Consider the following 15944-nt stretch of genomic DNA (forward strand, 5'->3'; position numbering starts at 1 on the left):
ATTATATTCCGAACACTGCTTGATAGGGATGCCAAAATAATACCCAAATACCGGGCTCGAGCTGATCAGAACTACTTGCTCCACCTGCTAAGTTGTGTGTTATTGGCATTCAATCTGTACCCTGCATCTTTGCCAAATCACATGCTAAGCATTCTGCACATTAAATTGTTGGCTCCCAAAAATTTGAAATTATTAATACGTCATCAACATAAGCTGCATCATCATTGATGATGTTGATGAGGGGCTTACAATGCGAAGCCCTGAGTCGAAGACGTGTCGTGCACTAGTGGTTCTGAAGAAGCTGCGGGCCTGCGATGCCAAGTCTTGAGTTGTTGTCAATGATGCCATCAACAAAAAACTTGTGCTGTGAAGGCCTGCTTAGAGTATGTGTCATGCAGAGAAAGTTCTGAGAGACTGCGGGCTGCAATGTGAGGTTCGACATCAGGGATGCAGCGCACTATGGTGGTTCTGAAGTGGGGCTGCAAGGAAATGTGTTGCAATGCAGCGGTTCTGCCCACAAACATAGCTGGTAGAGCACCTTCAGGCCCACTTCAAAGGGTCCAGGACTGGAGTGGCACCATTTGGCGGCAGTGCTCACAGTAGACTGAGTCCAGGTGCTGGGTTCGAGGTGGATGGAGCCTTTTCTGTCCCTGAGGCTCTGATCAAGCGACCAGTCAGCTAGCTTTTGGAGTCACTCTGGTGGTACTGGTATCAAGATGCAGGTTCAGTCCTTTCATTCAGGCTGCAGGGCAACAGAGTAGCAGTCCTTCTTGTAGAGCAGCACAGCAGTCCTTCTTAGTCTTTCACATGGCAGGGGTGTACTGAATAGTCACTTCTGAGGGTTCATTATTTATACTTGCTTCACACTTTGAAGTAGGAGAAGGCTCTGGGAGGTGTTTGGAATAGTTTTTCTCCTTGTCCTGGCCCCAGCATGTCTGGGTCACAAAAGGCTCATATCAAACCCTTTGTGAGAGTGCTGAAGGAAAGCTTTTGTGATGTGCAAGTGTGGTAGGGGACAGCTCCCCCTCATCAAGTCAGAGATGGTCCAGCCTGCCAACACCTAGTTTCCTTTTTCTCGCTGTCTGGGAGCAATACACAAAGGGCAACGGCCAGCTACACATTGTCATGTGATCAAGGCTACAGGCTATGGGTACCATGTCATTTGGCCAAGAAAATGACAGCTTTCTAAAAGTGGCATTTTCAGAATTGTGACTGAAATTCCAACTTGGCCAATACTCAACATTCCTGCCAGCTCTCAGTTAAAAGTTATCACTTCTTAAATTTAATAAGTCAACCCAATGTTATCCGATGGCAGAGGCAGGCCTTGTAGTAGTGAAACACAAATTTCAGAGTTATTCATTAACATGACATGTTTAACTAAGAAGTACATGTGCACATTTTTTTAAACACTCTGCCCCCTAGGCTGTTTAGGGCCTATCTAGGGTGACCTATATGTATTAAAAAGAAAGGTTTAGATCTAGCAAAGGATTACTTTACCAGGTCCAAATGGCAGTTGAACTGCACTCACAGGCTGCAATGGCAGCCTGTGAGTGATGTTTAAAAGGCTACTTCAGTGGGTGGCACAATATGTGCTGCAGGTCCACTAGTAGCATTTAATTTACAGGCCCTGGGTACATCTAGTACCACTTTACTAGGGACTTACAAGTAAACTAAATATAACAATTGGGTGTACACCAGTGTTACCATGTTTCAAGCACTTTAGCGCTGGTTAGCAGTGGTAAAGGGTGCAGAGCCCTAAATGGCAACAAAAATGGGTTCAGAAAACAGGAGGGATGACCCTACTTAAAGGGTCAAGTCCAACACATATATATTGCTCACTTATTCTCCTGACAATATTACAGAAAACGAATCTGTCATGACTGCCTATATCCCCTGCCAGCCATGAGCTGTTCCTGGGGCATTTCCATAGAGGTCTGCTTAACCGGACACAACAATAAATCAATGAAATGTGCATGTGTCCTACCTGTCACTTCTCTTCCTGCCATTACATGCTAGAATGCAGCAACCTATTACAATATGAGCAGCACTTTTGTCACTCAAACACAATATCAAAACACTACCCACTGTCACACTACAATTCAACACTCTTCCAACTAACACTTTCCCATGGTGTACAATGCTACCCTTCACTTATGCATTTCAACAAGCAACTGGGCTGTCCTAAATAGAATGAGGGATCCCCTTCTTGACAGTGACATCCAAATCTATCAATCCTGCTTCCTCATACACTACACTCTTCCTATCATACTCTTCAGAAATATTGATCCAATTTTATTTTTAGAATGATTCATTTCAACAAGCAACTGGGCTGTCCTTAATGGAATGAGGGATCCCCTTCTTGACAGATACATCCAAATCTATCAATCCTGCTTCCTCGTACACCACGTTAAGCTCTGCTGTTCCTATCATACTCTTCAGAAATATTGATCTAATTTTATTTTTAGAATGATTCCTACCTTTCAACACAAGAAATGTCAATCTGTATTACTTGTTTAGGCCAACAGCACATTCATCACGGATCTTTGAAGTGAAGGGTGCATCTTCAGCATATTTGGAGGACCATTAACTATTCACTTGTATAGTACCTTTTAAAAAGTTTAGACCTCTGTCCCCTCTCAGAAATTAAACTTCCAAGAATTTGATGTACATTTAACTCGAATTATAAAGTGGTAAAAAGGTTTTGAGGCTAGATTGCAGATGTATGAAAAACAGAAAAACCGTTTGTGCAGATGTCCTTGTGCTTGTCTACCTGCTGTTCTGCCTTCCAAAAGAAGAATGTGTAACTTCATGGTCTCAATCATCTACATATTCAAGAAAAACAATATTGTGCATAGGCACTAATGCTAAAAATCTTTCTAATTCTAATAGAGACATACGGTTCATGACATAAACGAATTTGAAAGATAACTTAATTCACATGGATGTTTTCACAATTGCTCAGTAGACCGGGAAAAATAAATGTTAGGCAGCATACAATTACAGAGAGGTTCAAATTAAATAAGGTTTTCAACAAAATAACATTAAGGTAATGATACAAGTATTTAAGAAATCCAATGTTACAATTTTGGGCCCGATATGTAAAGTCCATTGCTGATCTATGTTCAATACAGTTGTTCAAGTAGCATGTGCAACTAAAAAGAACTTGAACAGCGACTTATAAGTTTGATTGAATCGCACATAGCATAACTGTGGGAGTACTTATTTCCTAAAAAAAACAGTGAGCAGGCATTACAGGCTCTGAATGTCTGATAGAAAAACTGAACATCCACAAACCAGTGATTTTGGCTGAGTGGTGAGCAGTTTGTCCTTATCTGAATCCTGAGATGGCAGCATAGGACCAAATGACATGTTACACATTATGGACCTAGGCCTTACTAAGGGTCTGTACAACCCTGTCAGAATTAGTAGAATTAAGCCTTAATTGCCAATCGTGAATCCCTTGATGATACAAGCGCATACAGGAGAAGCAAGATAGCTGCCATCTGCAAAGGTTCCAGAGATTCCAGCTAATTGTTCCATTCAGATTCTTAAATGTTCTTCAGGTTTTGTGAACATTATATATAACACACCGCATTCAATAATACGTATAATATAACATGGCCTCAGTGAAAATACAATGATCAATCGAAAAACATCAAAATATACTGAGCACTCTAAGGGCCCGATGTAGGTAGCCCTTTACCGATCGGAATCGGCCGAAAATACCGATTTTCGGCCGTTTCCGATCGGTAAAGGGCTATCGAGATGTAGGGGCACATTTTCGGTAATTTTACCGATTCGGTAATGATAACGATTCGGTAAAATTACCGAAAATGCAATGTAGGTAGCCTATGTTCCATCAGCACATGGCCTACAGAATCGGTATTTTACCATGGAATACAAATCCATGGTAAAAAACCGATTCCTGTGTACATGCACATCTGTGCATGTACACATGTGCCATGTGACAGACAGACGTGCCCTTAGGGCATGTCTGTGTGCCACATTGCACACATGCCCGTTTTGGGGGTGCTAGAGGGTGTCAAAGTGACACCCCCTGCACCCTTGTGAATTCTTTAATTACCGATTCGGTAAATACCGAATCGGTAATGCCTAATCATTCCTATGGGCTTCAAAGCCCATAGGAATGAATGGGCATTACCGATTCGGTATTTACCGAATCGGTAAATAAAGAATTGTTAAGGATTCGGTAACGAATCCAGATGTTGGGACCTACATCCCATTTACCGATTTTGAAATACCGAATCGGTAAAATTCGGTATTTCAAAATCGGTAAATGGGATTTACCTACATCGGGCCCTAAGTCTGCTAAATGTGGAGTACTCTTATTCATGCATTTTTCGAACGTATTTGTGTTTTTCTTGTGGCTTAAGTTACCAATGGAGATATTTCCTTGCTGAAAGTCCAAAACACTTTTTTGATGCCTCCTCCCCAACTCTTATAACACTGACACCGACCAATTCTGCTAGTAACAATGTAGTTCACTTATACTGGGTACTGTCACCGATTGTGATTGAGTGGGAAGGTGGGCGCAACGTTATAAGAGAGGCAAATTTAGGGGCTTATATAGTAAAGGATGCCTGGGCGCCTGCACTGTGTTGCAATGTTTTGCGCTGCGTCTATAGGCTTTTATTATGGTAAGTAGGTGGGTGTAACACCTTGAATCAGTCTGCACCACATCCTCTAAGTGTCATCAGCAAAGGAGATGCAAATGCTCTATTTATAATATATAACTGTATATACACAAACACTATGCACACATTTAAGAGATCGCACTCGGCATTAAATGCCATCCTGAAAAAGCATGTACACAATGACGTTTTGATAAATGTGATTTCCAAGTGAAATACCTGTAATGTGTATCCGGAATCACACTGAAAAGACACCACATCATTCACCATGTATCTATCTCCAATTCGTATCCCGTTGCTGGGTACCACAGGCTCTGGGCAGGCTGTAAGACCTACAGCTGAAAGGAAAGCAACGCCTTTGTGAACACACACTTCTAATATACATTTGTCATTGTCATTGTCATAGTCAAGTGACTTAACTCTGGCATGTATGAATAAAGTACCAATACGTTGCATCACACCGAATAAGTTCAAAAACATTTATGTTATCCATATGGTTAAATACGATTATGAGTTAATGAGTCAGGATTATGTAAACTCGTGTTGAAGTCATTATTAGTACAGAAAGAAGAATAGAGTAGTTGATGGTGCTCCAAATTGGCTCGAAATCGCATAAAGCGGGCATTGACGACCTGTAGGAAGAGACTGTTCCAGACAATATCAAGAGTGTAAGGAGCATCTGTTGCAGTGGTATACTCCCAGGTACAACCAGAATGTTTGCCAGTGCAGAGCACAATGTGTACAGTATTTTCTGATTTTCTCGTGAAGGAATGTGGGGAAAGAATCCTCCTGGCTTTGGACAGAGAGCCTCAGATTTTCACTTTAGTTCTGACCTATGCTGGGAGACAGTGAAGTCTTCTCAGATGGGCGTGAGGCAGGTTGGCATACTTTAAAGTTAAAATGAGCTGCTCAACTTCTTCATATACTGTTTTGTAACTTTTATAAATGACAGACTGTCAGCACGCTCGGTGAATGAATGGTGTCCCCCCCCCCCCCTAGCGACATACACACACTGAAGGCGCTGGTCGTGTGGCGTTTCTAAATCAGTGGGGACTGCCGCCCTCCCAGTTGTTCGGAAAGCTGACACTTATACGCACCACATGTCTGGTACACTAACCAATGGATCGGGTAGACATTCACCTGCAGGCACAATGACGTACAGACCGATTACAGAGTCTTATTGACCGCCCTTCGCGGCGTCATTCCCTTTGATGCACTCTCCCTCCCCTACAACCCCCTCCCCCCCCTACCATACAACCACCCCCGTTTATATGTTATGGACTCTTACCTCCCACACGTAGTTTGTCAACCAGGAAGCACATACGAACACCGACTTGGACGAGGGGACTGGCGCAGGCCACGTCTCTCTCTACAGCTACATGGCAAACTACAGAGCCGCCCGCGCGAGTCGCTACACAATGCTGAGCGGAGAAGTAAGGTTCGGCTATCCCTCGGTGGGTGAGGCGATTCGAAGCGGAGGTAGGCCGCACATATGTCTCATTTGCATCCTCATTATTGACACGCAGCTGAGATCTGCAAGCAATCTTCCTGGGCTCGGGACACAGGGTTGCTGAAATGTTCTCTGATGACACAGCCGACCAAAGGGGACACACCGATGAGAAATGTCCAGTTTACAGAGTTGAAATGTTTACTCATATTTAATAAAACGAGACGTCCATTATACATATATTGTACGCAGGGGCACCTATAATGAGAAGGTCATTGTTCATGAAAAGCAAAGTTTGGTAGCCGGTACGCGACTGCATACATGTTACTTGTGCTTCTTTGTATTATACATGCATCCTCAAGTTGCTGCCGGCCCTAAGGGTTGTAGGCTAAGCTATATGTACTGCATTGTGGAAAATTAATAAACGTCTTTAAAAAAAAATAAAAAATAAAAAAAAATGACAGACTGTCAGGTTGATTTGACATGTTTTCCTGTACTACATAAAAGACTTCACTAGTTGTCCAAATTCCGTAAGGTGGGTTTGGCAGAATTACCTTGAGAACTTTAGTTAATAGAATAAGCATTTTGACTACTTACCATACTTCTGATTTGATTGATTAAAATGTAACTAATATTTTGTGTGACTCAGTTTGAGCTTGAGGTTGGGCAAAGATAAATATCTGAAGGATTTGAAAGTTTTATTGCAGTCCTTCAAATGGGCAGCTCATATTGAAATCCCGGTAGGCGGCAAAGGCGGTCAGAAGATACTGTAGGGTCTTTTGTTTCTGGACCCATAGTATAAATAGAGTGCACTGCTTTGATCTGCACATCGGTACACCTTTAACTGGAAGCAACAGAAGCAAGGTAGGTCACTGCGCCCCATCACAATGAATGTGATGCCCCCAATGCAGCTTCAAACTTGCGGCCACCATTTGGGCCACCACAATAGTGAAATGTGAAATAGATGTTTGAAGATACCAGTGTGCTTTTCACTATGCAGACAGTAACACGCCCTGCATTTGATAGGCAGTCAGGGCTACCTCTGCAGCGGGGTGGAGTGAGTGACAGCACCTGCCTCAAGGGAGATGCCCTTGCAAGTCTGTTGGCTCCCTTACCTCCTCCCAAGAGAAACCTCCAGTGGACACACTGTCTGTATCTTATTTCTATGTAAACCAGTGCGCCTCCTGATGGTCTCTTTGCCCCTGAGCCCATGCCTGTAATAATGTTTAGCCACAGAGGCAAAGTGTTTCTTCATTTATTTGGGGCCAGGCCAACAGGCAAATGAGGAATTGTCCCTCTGGAATCACATCGGCAATACACATGTGCTGGTGTGACCTGTATTACAGATGCAAGCACTGGCACTCCTACTGCCTGTCCAGTCCTGCGCTCCTCAAGTGCTGCAGATGGACAGCCCATGGTCTCATTAGACCACAACTATCTCTTTGGTGGCTCCCTCTCTCATACCGTTACATTGTCAATTCTAAGTGTGACGTGCTCAGAAGTGAACTAGTCCAATGAGGTACTTGCACTTCCCAGGGATTTGAAAGGCTGGACATGGGTGCAAAGGTGTCCCAGTGACTTGGCACATCCTAGGCACTGGCCCTCTTCAGGTGCAATTAATAAATGTCTGGATTCAGTCAAATTTTTTCTCAGCCCTGCAGCCATGGGGACCTACCAGGCATGCCATACATATGCAGTTAACTTAAATACAGATATATTGAATAGCAGTCAGCATTTTGGCATAGGTTTTATTGCATTGTAATCTTGGCAGCATGCTATAGCCACCTAGATTAGTTTTCCAATGCCTTCAGGCCTTTACTTTTTCTAATGACTCTTCTCTAGAGCTTTTTTACTTTAGATTTCTCATTCTTTGTTCTGGAAGATCTCCGAGGCCTGCCCACCAGCATGCAGCTCCTGATAACTTGGCTCTGGGTCTCTCAGCAGCAACGCCTCATAGCCCCTGAACCAGAATTCATCTCGGGTAGCACTTACATGTGCAGCTTGCAGGAGGGTGGGGTATCCCATCTCCATCCAGAACTGGTCAGAAGAAATCCAAGAGAACATTCAGAGTCCATCCTCCCTCTTCTGTCGTTCCAAGTTTGTGCAGGGATATAAATGTGGAAGTGTAAACCGGTAGAAGGTGAATGTATCAGTCCAATACAAAGCTATCGTCGCCCACCCACCTCAATAGACATTTTCTGGGAGCAGCCAACAGTCCAGTATACCCTCACAGCATTTTGAGTATTTACAAAATGACACAGTAAAGCAGTGGTTTTCAAGAGCGTTCTCTATAGTTTAATTGTACCTCCAAATTAATCTTGTTCCTTCTTTCTAAGACTTCAAGGGAATCCCTGGGGTAAGTGGTGCTGAAATTCTGCCTTCTTCTCGTTTGTACCTGTGAGAAGGTTATGCCTGGGTTTGTCAACTGGTGTTCGCTAATAACCTTATGCCGATTTCACACATGCTTTCTAAACCCATTCCAAGTAGGTCTACTGTCTAGGTATTAGTTTTCACTTCAAGATGACCAACAAAAATATCAACTTTGTAAATGTAAATGTACAGGAATTTATATAGCGCAAATCACCAAGCGGTTTCTAAGCGCTTGCTTAGGGAACCCGTCCTGGTATTCCCCTGTGAGATAACCCCGGCAGGGTATCCGCAAGGTGAAAGCCAGGCATCCCGCCGCGAGGGGCCGTTGTGGAGATTAAGCAAGCTATTGCCCAGAGTCGCAGAGTGTGAACCCGTGAATCGAGTAGGCACCGGAGCGAGAATTGTCAAGTAAATGGACATTTTAGGACTCAAGACCACGCCGAGCCAGGAATTGAACCCTGGTCCCGGGCTGACCTCTGCTTCCAGGTCTGCCTCCTCTAACCAGTGAGCCACACTTCTCCACTGCCTAGCAGGGTAGTACAAATCCTGAATCTCATTAGGGCTAGCTCAGGGAAATATCGCAAAAACTAAAAAGCAAGAAAGAGCAAAAATAATATTGCCCAATTAGAATTTTGTTTGCACTTTAGACATTTTTAAACATTGGGAAAGTCATGTCATTCATTTATCTCATTTGAACGGAAGCAAAATTATCATTTTGTGTAGAATTCACAGAGTGTAAATACAGTAACGCAATATGTTATGTTATGTTACAGGGGTTTGTAGAGCGCCTGGTTACACTGACCCAGTGTGTCCCCGCGCTAGGTACCAGAGCAGAAAAAAACCTAAGTCCACAGACAGTATAGCACTGATTATGTCTTTGAGAATAAGTGAGTAAGTGAGATAAGTGAGATATGGACTTGCACTTTAGTTACAAAGAAAGAAAGGGTCCTTTCTTTTTCCATTTCCAGTTGAATTTAAGACCTGCACAGGCCATAACCAATGTATTCAGGGTTCCATATTCAACAGGTATCGTGTGTGCAGACACCAGGCTGACATAGTATTCTTCCTCACTCAGCTAGCACACCTGGGTGCTCATGCGTTCATGCATAACCAACACAAAACCTTTTACTTCAGCACCACACCAGTGGGCCTTAGTTTAAGAGGTGAGCACCAGAGGTTACCACTTAAACCCAATCTGGAAAGAAGCTTACAGTGAGTGAGACTCCATTGTTGTGTCTCAATCCGGGCAGACATTCAAAAATCAGTGGATCGAAAATAAACAAATCTGAGGAACTTAATCACGTTATAATACATTTTATAACCGGGGCCAAGTTGGCAGGTAGTATTAAGAGTGTGGCCTTTGTTGTTTGGGAGGTTTGGATAGAACGTGTAGGTGGAGGTGCTAGTAGGATTCCTGAAAATTCTTCAGAGATGTCTGTGTGATCCTCGCGGCAGAAGTTAAAGTCTCCAGTGACTACGGCATATAAAAGTAAATGTTGCAAAAAATGTGCTGGAAAGTGGTTGTAAAATATATTTGAAGAGCTCTAGGCAAGGGACAGTAGAATGCTAGAATGGTTTAGCTGTTGTGGCAAGATGTGTCAATGAGTATATCTTTGACATTACAGCTGTCACTCGGATTTTATGAGTCATAACACAGATGCAGGTGGTCATCCTTTTGGCTTTAATGAGGTCATGCATTTCCAGTGCATGGTTTTAAGTGGATTGGCTAGAAGCCAAGAGAGCTCTATTAAGGCAGCTAACGCTGCAAGTCCACAGAGGATCATTCTATGCAGCACAAGTGAGAACAAAAGAAACCAAGCTGAGAACATCCAGAGAGCATAATCAGCAGTGGCCCAGAAGAATATGTTTTTAGGCGGAGTTGTGGGCCATAATATCCCCTATACACCTTTGAATCAGTGAGAATGGACAATAGTAATCAGTGATTGGTTGAGTAAAGCAGGTGGTATACCAGGTGCATCAAATGGTTCAAAATGTGTGCAGCCACATCAAACAACATTATCCCCTCTAAAGACATCTGCAACAAACTATCAGACTATACCTGCAAGAAGATCACATCCTTATACAGCACCTTCGATGCTCAGAATGACCCTTTGGCCATCGCAACTAGTCTCCCTGTAGCGGGCAAAGAATGGACCCTGACCACATGGACCTCCTTCTCAGTATACACAACCACCTGCACCATCAATTCCATTAACGCTTGAGCCTTGTCAGACCCACATCCCACCACTCCTTCAACAAAGAACTCATCCCCATCATCAAAGCACTCATCTCAATCCTCAATGTCTCCATCATCTCAGGCATCTTCTGGGATACCTGGAAACATGTCACAGTCAAAGCCCGTCTCAAGTAACCCTTAGCAGACCCTGCCAAGCTCACCAATTACAGGCCAACCTTCCTCCACCATACCCAGAAAACGTTTTTGAGAAACTCATCAACAGACGTCTCACCAACCACATAGATGACCACCGGGTCTTAGATGTTACTCAGTCTGGCTTTACACCAAAGGCAGCATGGAAACAACATTCATTGCCACCACAGACAACATCCACATGATCCTGGAAAGAGGGAAAGACTTTGGCCGTCATTTTCCAGAATCTCTCAGTGGCGGCCTTTGACACAGTGTCATACCCCACACTCATCGGGTGTCTCCACAAAACTAGCATTCAAGGATCTGGTCTACACAGGATCTGCTCTTCCCTGCTGGAACACACTCAAACAATCATCCTCACAACATACCACTTGGAATCCTGTAAACACATCTGTGGAGTGCCCTAAGGCTCATCCCTCAGCCTCACCATATTCAAAAAGTATATGACACCAGTAGCCAACATCATCTGCTCCCACAACATCAATGACTCTTATGCAGACAACATTCAACTCACACTGCCCCATTCGGACAAAACCTCCAAGACCATAAACAGAGTGACTGCCTGCATGACTGACATGACATCTGGGTGAAGGACAACTGTCTTAAGCTTAACACCAATAAGACAGAAGTAGTGATCTTCTGAAAAAAGGCCTCACACATGAATTCCACCTAGTAGCTGGCTGACCTCAGATGCACAGCAATCCCCATGCCTGGAACTTCAGCATCATTATTGATGACAAACTGGACATGTCCACACAAGTCAGTGCTGGAACAGCTTCATGCTCCCACATTCTGATGCTGTTTAAGATATTCACATGGCTCCAAAACAACACCTGAAAGACCATAACCCATGCCCTCACCACTAGCAAAATGGACTACTAGAATGCCCTGTGCACCAGAATCACCAATCTAAACACCAGAATACAGATCATACAGACGGCGGCAGCCAGGCTCATTCTCAACCTTTGTTACAGGGCTCACATCACACCACACCTCAGAACGTTCCACTGGCTTCCTCTACAGAAGTGTGCCCAGTTCAAGCTCCTCACTATACATATAAAACTCTACACAACAAAGAACTGGAATTCCAGAAGAATTGCATCTCATTCCAGCAATCAACCAGACATCTCTGCGCAGCCTGACTCCTACTTGCACACACCCTGTGCATGCACGAAAACAAAGACAGAGGTCATGCCTTCTCATACATCAGCCCTAAAGAATGGAAAGACTGACCACAAAACACCACAGCGTCCTCCTCTCTTCTTGAATTCTTCAAGAATCTCAAGATGTAGCTCTGTGAGTAACATGCCCTTGGGCAAGGTCAGCACACCAGCTAAGCACCAGCAAACACTCAAGGGTGAAAGCATATCATACAAATACTTGTAAAATAACATAACATATTCTGATTTCCCATGAGCATTCTGTCAGGCCAATTTGAATTCCTGGATAAATCATGCCATATAGGATTCCCCCCAAGTAGTATCCCTAGCACACAATAGCCTTTCAATGCCATTCTTACTCCAAAAGGATCATATGAATTCAGTTGCATACCTTCTAGGTTATGCTCAAAATTGGCATTGTTGTAATGTATCGTATGAACAGGATGTTTATATATTAACAGGGTGTTTGAGTGGATAAAATGAGCCTATACTTTCCAAGGCAACATCCTACTCTACAATTCAACCACTTAAGAGCAATTAAAGGTGTAACACAAGGACTTACTTGATAAAAAAGAATGTAACTACAGATTGCTTGTCCCACATATCTTACAAAACTGAGGAGGATGAGGGGAACCTGGATGATGTTGAAGATGTAGCTGTGGTTCGGGTGTCTGGTTATCTAGAGGTGTGCCATCTATAGAATTTTATGGGGACAAGATATTGAAGAAAATATGGAATATAAGGAAATAAAAAGAATGATTGTGGTAGGAGGACCTAGGGGAAAACCTTCAGTGTGAAATTGAGACATCATTGCTAGGTCTGAGAAGAACTGACTATTAAAGATGAAGTGATTGCACATGGAGTTGCATGCGTAACATCAATACCACTAAGACGTAGGTTAGTAGAGTTAGCCCATGAAGGACATGCTGGTGTACCAAGCACCAAAAAACAAGTATTGTTCAATCAAATGCAATGAACATTTTAAATGAATGTAAAAGGAAGTCATGTGTGTGAATTGGCTGATAACTCACTAAAGGTTCATTCATATTCATGAGTATAATTCCCTGATGCTCCATGGTAAAACTTTTCCATTGATCTGAGATGAAAAATGGATAGTTTACCTCTCATGAAATGCGTTGCTATTGTGATTGTAGACTACTATAGCAAATAGTTAAAAAAATCCCCTTATACTGAAGCTGAGATTGCATTCTTTAGACAGGTATTTGCATGGGAGGGATTTCTCAAGTAGATTGTGAGTGACAGTTTGTGTGTGCAGCAGTGACAATGGTTTTGAGTGAGAAAGGCGTCAAACATGTAGACTCTCCTTATATTACACTGAAAGTCCAACGGGCAAGTATAGAGAACAAATAGACTGATACAATAAATAATCCTTGCACCACAATCTGGTGGTGTACTCATATTTGATGCACTGGGGAATGCCTATGGTTATATCACAGCATATCACACAGTATGGTTAAGGATCCCTGCTAGACTTGGCACCATTGGCATGGGTCTCCCTTCCATTTTTGCTGTTGCCTTCTGTTTTTGTGCTGGTCTACATGCTTTGGGCACTTTGCCACAGCTGTTCAGTGCCAAAGTGCATGTGCTCCCTTTTGTAATTTGTTGTTATGGATTAGTGATTCCATGATTGGATACTTGATTTACTTGTCAGAACCTAGTATAGTGCACTGTGTGTGTCAAGGGCCTGTACATCAAATGCTGCTGGTGGGCTTGAAGCACTGAATGTGCCACCCACAGAAGCAGCCTGTAAAATATAACTGAGGCCTGCCAATGCAGAGCCTGTGTGCAGTCTGGGACTGCCAAGTTGACTTGGCAAGGGCACACACTTGCCAGTCCGTAAACCTTCCCTTTGCTACATATTATTGAGCCCTAAGGTAGGCTCAAGGTACCCCTGTGGACAGGGTGCATTATATTTGAAAGGTAGGACATCCTCTGATATGTGTGTGGCATGTTCTGATAGTGAAATACAGCCAATTACGTTTTTCACTATTGCAAGGCTAACTGTTCTCATAGGCCAGAATGGGCAGTTTGTTTATAACATCTTATAAACATAACTGACCCTGGGAACAAGATAGGAAAATAAAGTTTAGTATGCCTGAACTTAGAATGTTAAAGTGCATCTTTTAGTGAGGGTGATTTTTACATCCTGTGTTTGAAACTACCACATTTAGAAAGTAGGTATTTTCTTATGTAACCATCTGTGTGCCTCTGCTAGGTGGTTTGTGTATTGCATGTCTGGCTTGTGAGTGACAGGAGCTGTAAGAGGGCTGCGGCTCTGGCAGTCTGATGAGTCAGAGCTGGGCTGAATGGACCTGGGTTGAAGTTAGAGTAGGGGGAAGAGATTTCCTTTCACCTGCCTGGGCCAGGTCTGCTTTCAACAATGCTGTCTCCACCTCCTCCCAGAAGCTGCACCAGTAAGAACAGAACTGATTTTAGCTGGGTACAGACATTCTTTGTCTTCTGACAACAAATAATGTGTGTGTATAAAAAGGGGGACCCAGACCCCTGAACATTAGATCACTTCTGGGAAATCAAGTGGAAACTTTGCCAAGGAGAAAAACCGGAGAAGCTGAGGAAGATTACTGCCCCTGTGCTGTTTGCTGTTGGGGTTGGCCTGCAATGGTTACTTGTTGTCAAGGATAGGAAAAAAAGGACTTTGCTCTTTGCTTTGTCACCTGCTTGAAGAAAATATCCCCAAGGGTTTGAAACTGAGCTTGCCTCCTGTTCTGAAGTCTCAGGGACAAAAATACTTCACCACCAGCTCCCCTGAATTTCCTTGCTGCAAATTGTAACATGCAAAGACGTGCCTGCTGCTGTTTAGGACCTCTAGAGACTGTTTATCCCTGGGAGCTGGAAGATCGACGCAACGGGAAGAAGTGTGTCACATCCGTACCAATTCCCAACGCTTCGCTGAGCCACATGGGAAGGAGAGTGCCCAATCCGCACTGCATTCCTATGCCTTACCGAGCAACCAGAAAGAAGCATGCCGCATCCACACCGAGTCCAGATGCATCGCCGAGAAGATCATGCAAAACCTGCCTTGCGCCTGCAAACGTTCACGCATCGCACCAGATTGACACATTGCATCAAGCCGCCATTTTGTTGCATTGCACCGGTTCGTCACCACGCATCGAAGCACCATCTTGTCGCATCATTCCCTGAACGCAGTAAGAAACAGATGCATCCCCTCCTCTCCGGTAAGGAACTGACGCATCACCTTCCCTGCAACTCTTTTGTTTGTTTTGCGTGACACATCTAAGGTACTTTGTGGGAAAAGTGTTGCATTTACAACTTGCATTGAACTGAACTATTTCTACCATTAAAGAGTCTTATTCCTGATACTGTATTGTGGATTTCTGTCGTTTGGCTTTGTTTAGATAAAGATGACCTATTTTTCTAAACTGATGTGGTGTTCATTTGTAGTGTTTTCACTGTGTTACTGTATGTGTTCAGAAATACTTTACACACTGCCTCTGAGATAAGCCTGTCTGCTCATGCCAAGCTACCAAGGGGGTGAGCATGGGTTATTTTAGAAGTGTATCCCCTTATCCTAACTAGAAGCAAGGGTCCCTATTTGGACAAAGGTACCTAACTCTGCCAACTAGAGACCACCATTTCTAACAACCCCTTTAATTTGTTGATAGAGAAAATGCCAGGTACCAAGTTGACTCCACGGTGGATGGAATAATATTTTTGGTCAGAAAAGTGAAAGCAAATTATACAGGATAACAAGGAGTATACAGCAGTCCAAAGAAACCAAGACAAAATTAGAACCAATGTGACTTCTTTAAGGCTTTTTCTGAGATTACATGTAAGTGTGGTGACTTCATTAAGGTCAACCAAACTAGCTTAAATGCAGAAAGAAAATGGTAATGTTTTTCACTTTGCATTAACAAAGTCAAGGA

The 15944-nt window shown here is 43.3% G+C and overlaps 1 protein-coding gene across 1 annotated transcript in view; it reads right to left on the minus strand.

Moving 5' to 3' along the window:
* Positions 1-15944, minus strand: part of CSMD1 (CUB and Sushi multiple domains 1) — a 4503734-nt gene that overhangs the window by 1150349 nt on the left and 3337441 nt on the right. The window contains exon 38 of the mRNA XM_078647516.1: positions 4872-4990. Within this exon, the coding sequence (XP_078503642.1) occupies positions 4872-4990 (119 nt within the window). The remainder of the gene's footprint in view (positions 1-4871; positions 4991-15944) is intronic.

The sequence above is a fragment of the Lissotriton helveticus genome, chromosome 6, assembly GCF_964261635.1.
Source record: "Lissotriton helveticus chromosome 6, aLisHel1.1, whole genome shotgun sequence".
NCBI classification, from domain to species: domain Eukaryota; kingdom Metazoa; phylum Chordata; class Amphibia; order Caudata; family Salamandridae; genus Lissotriton; species Lissotriton helveticus.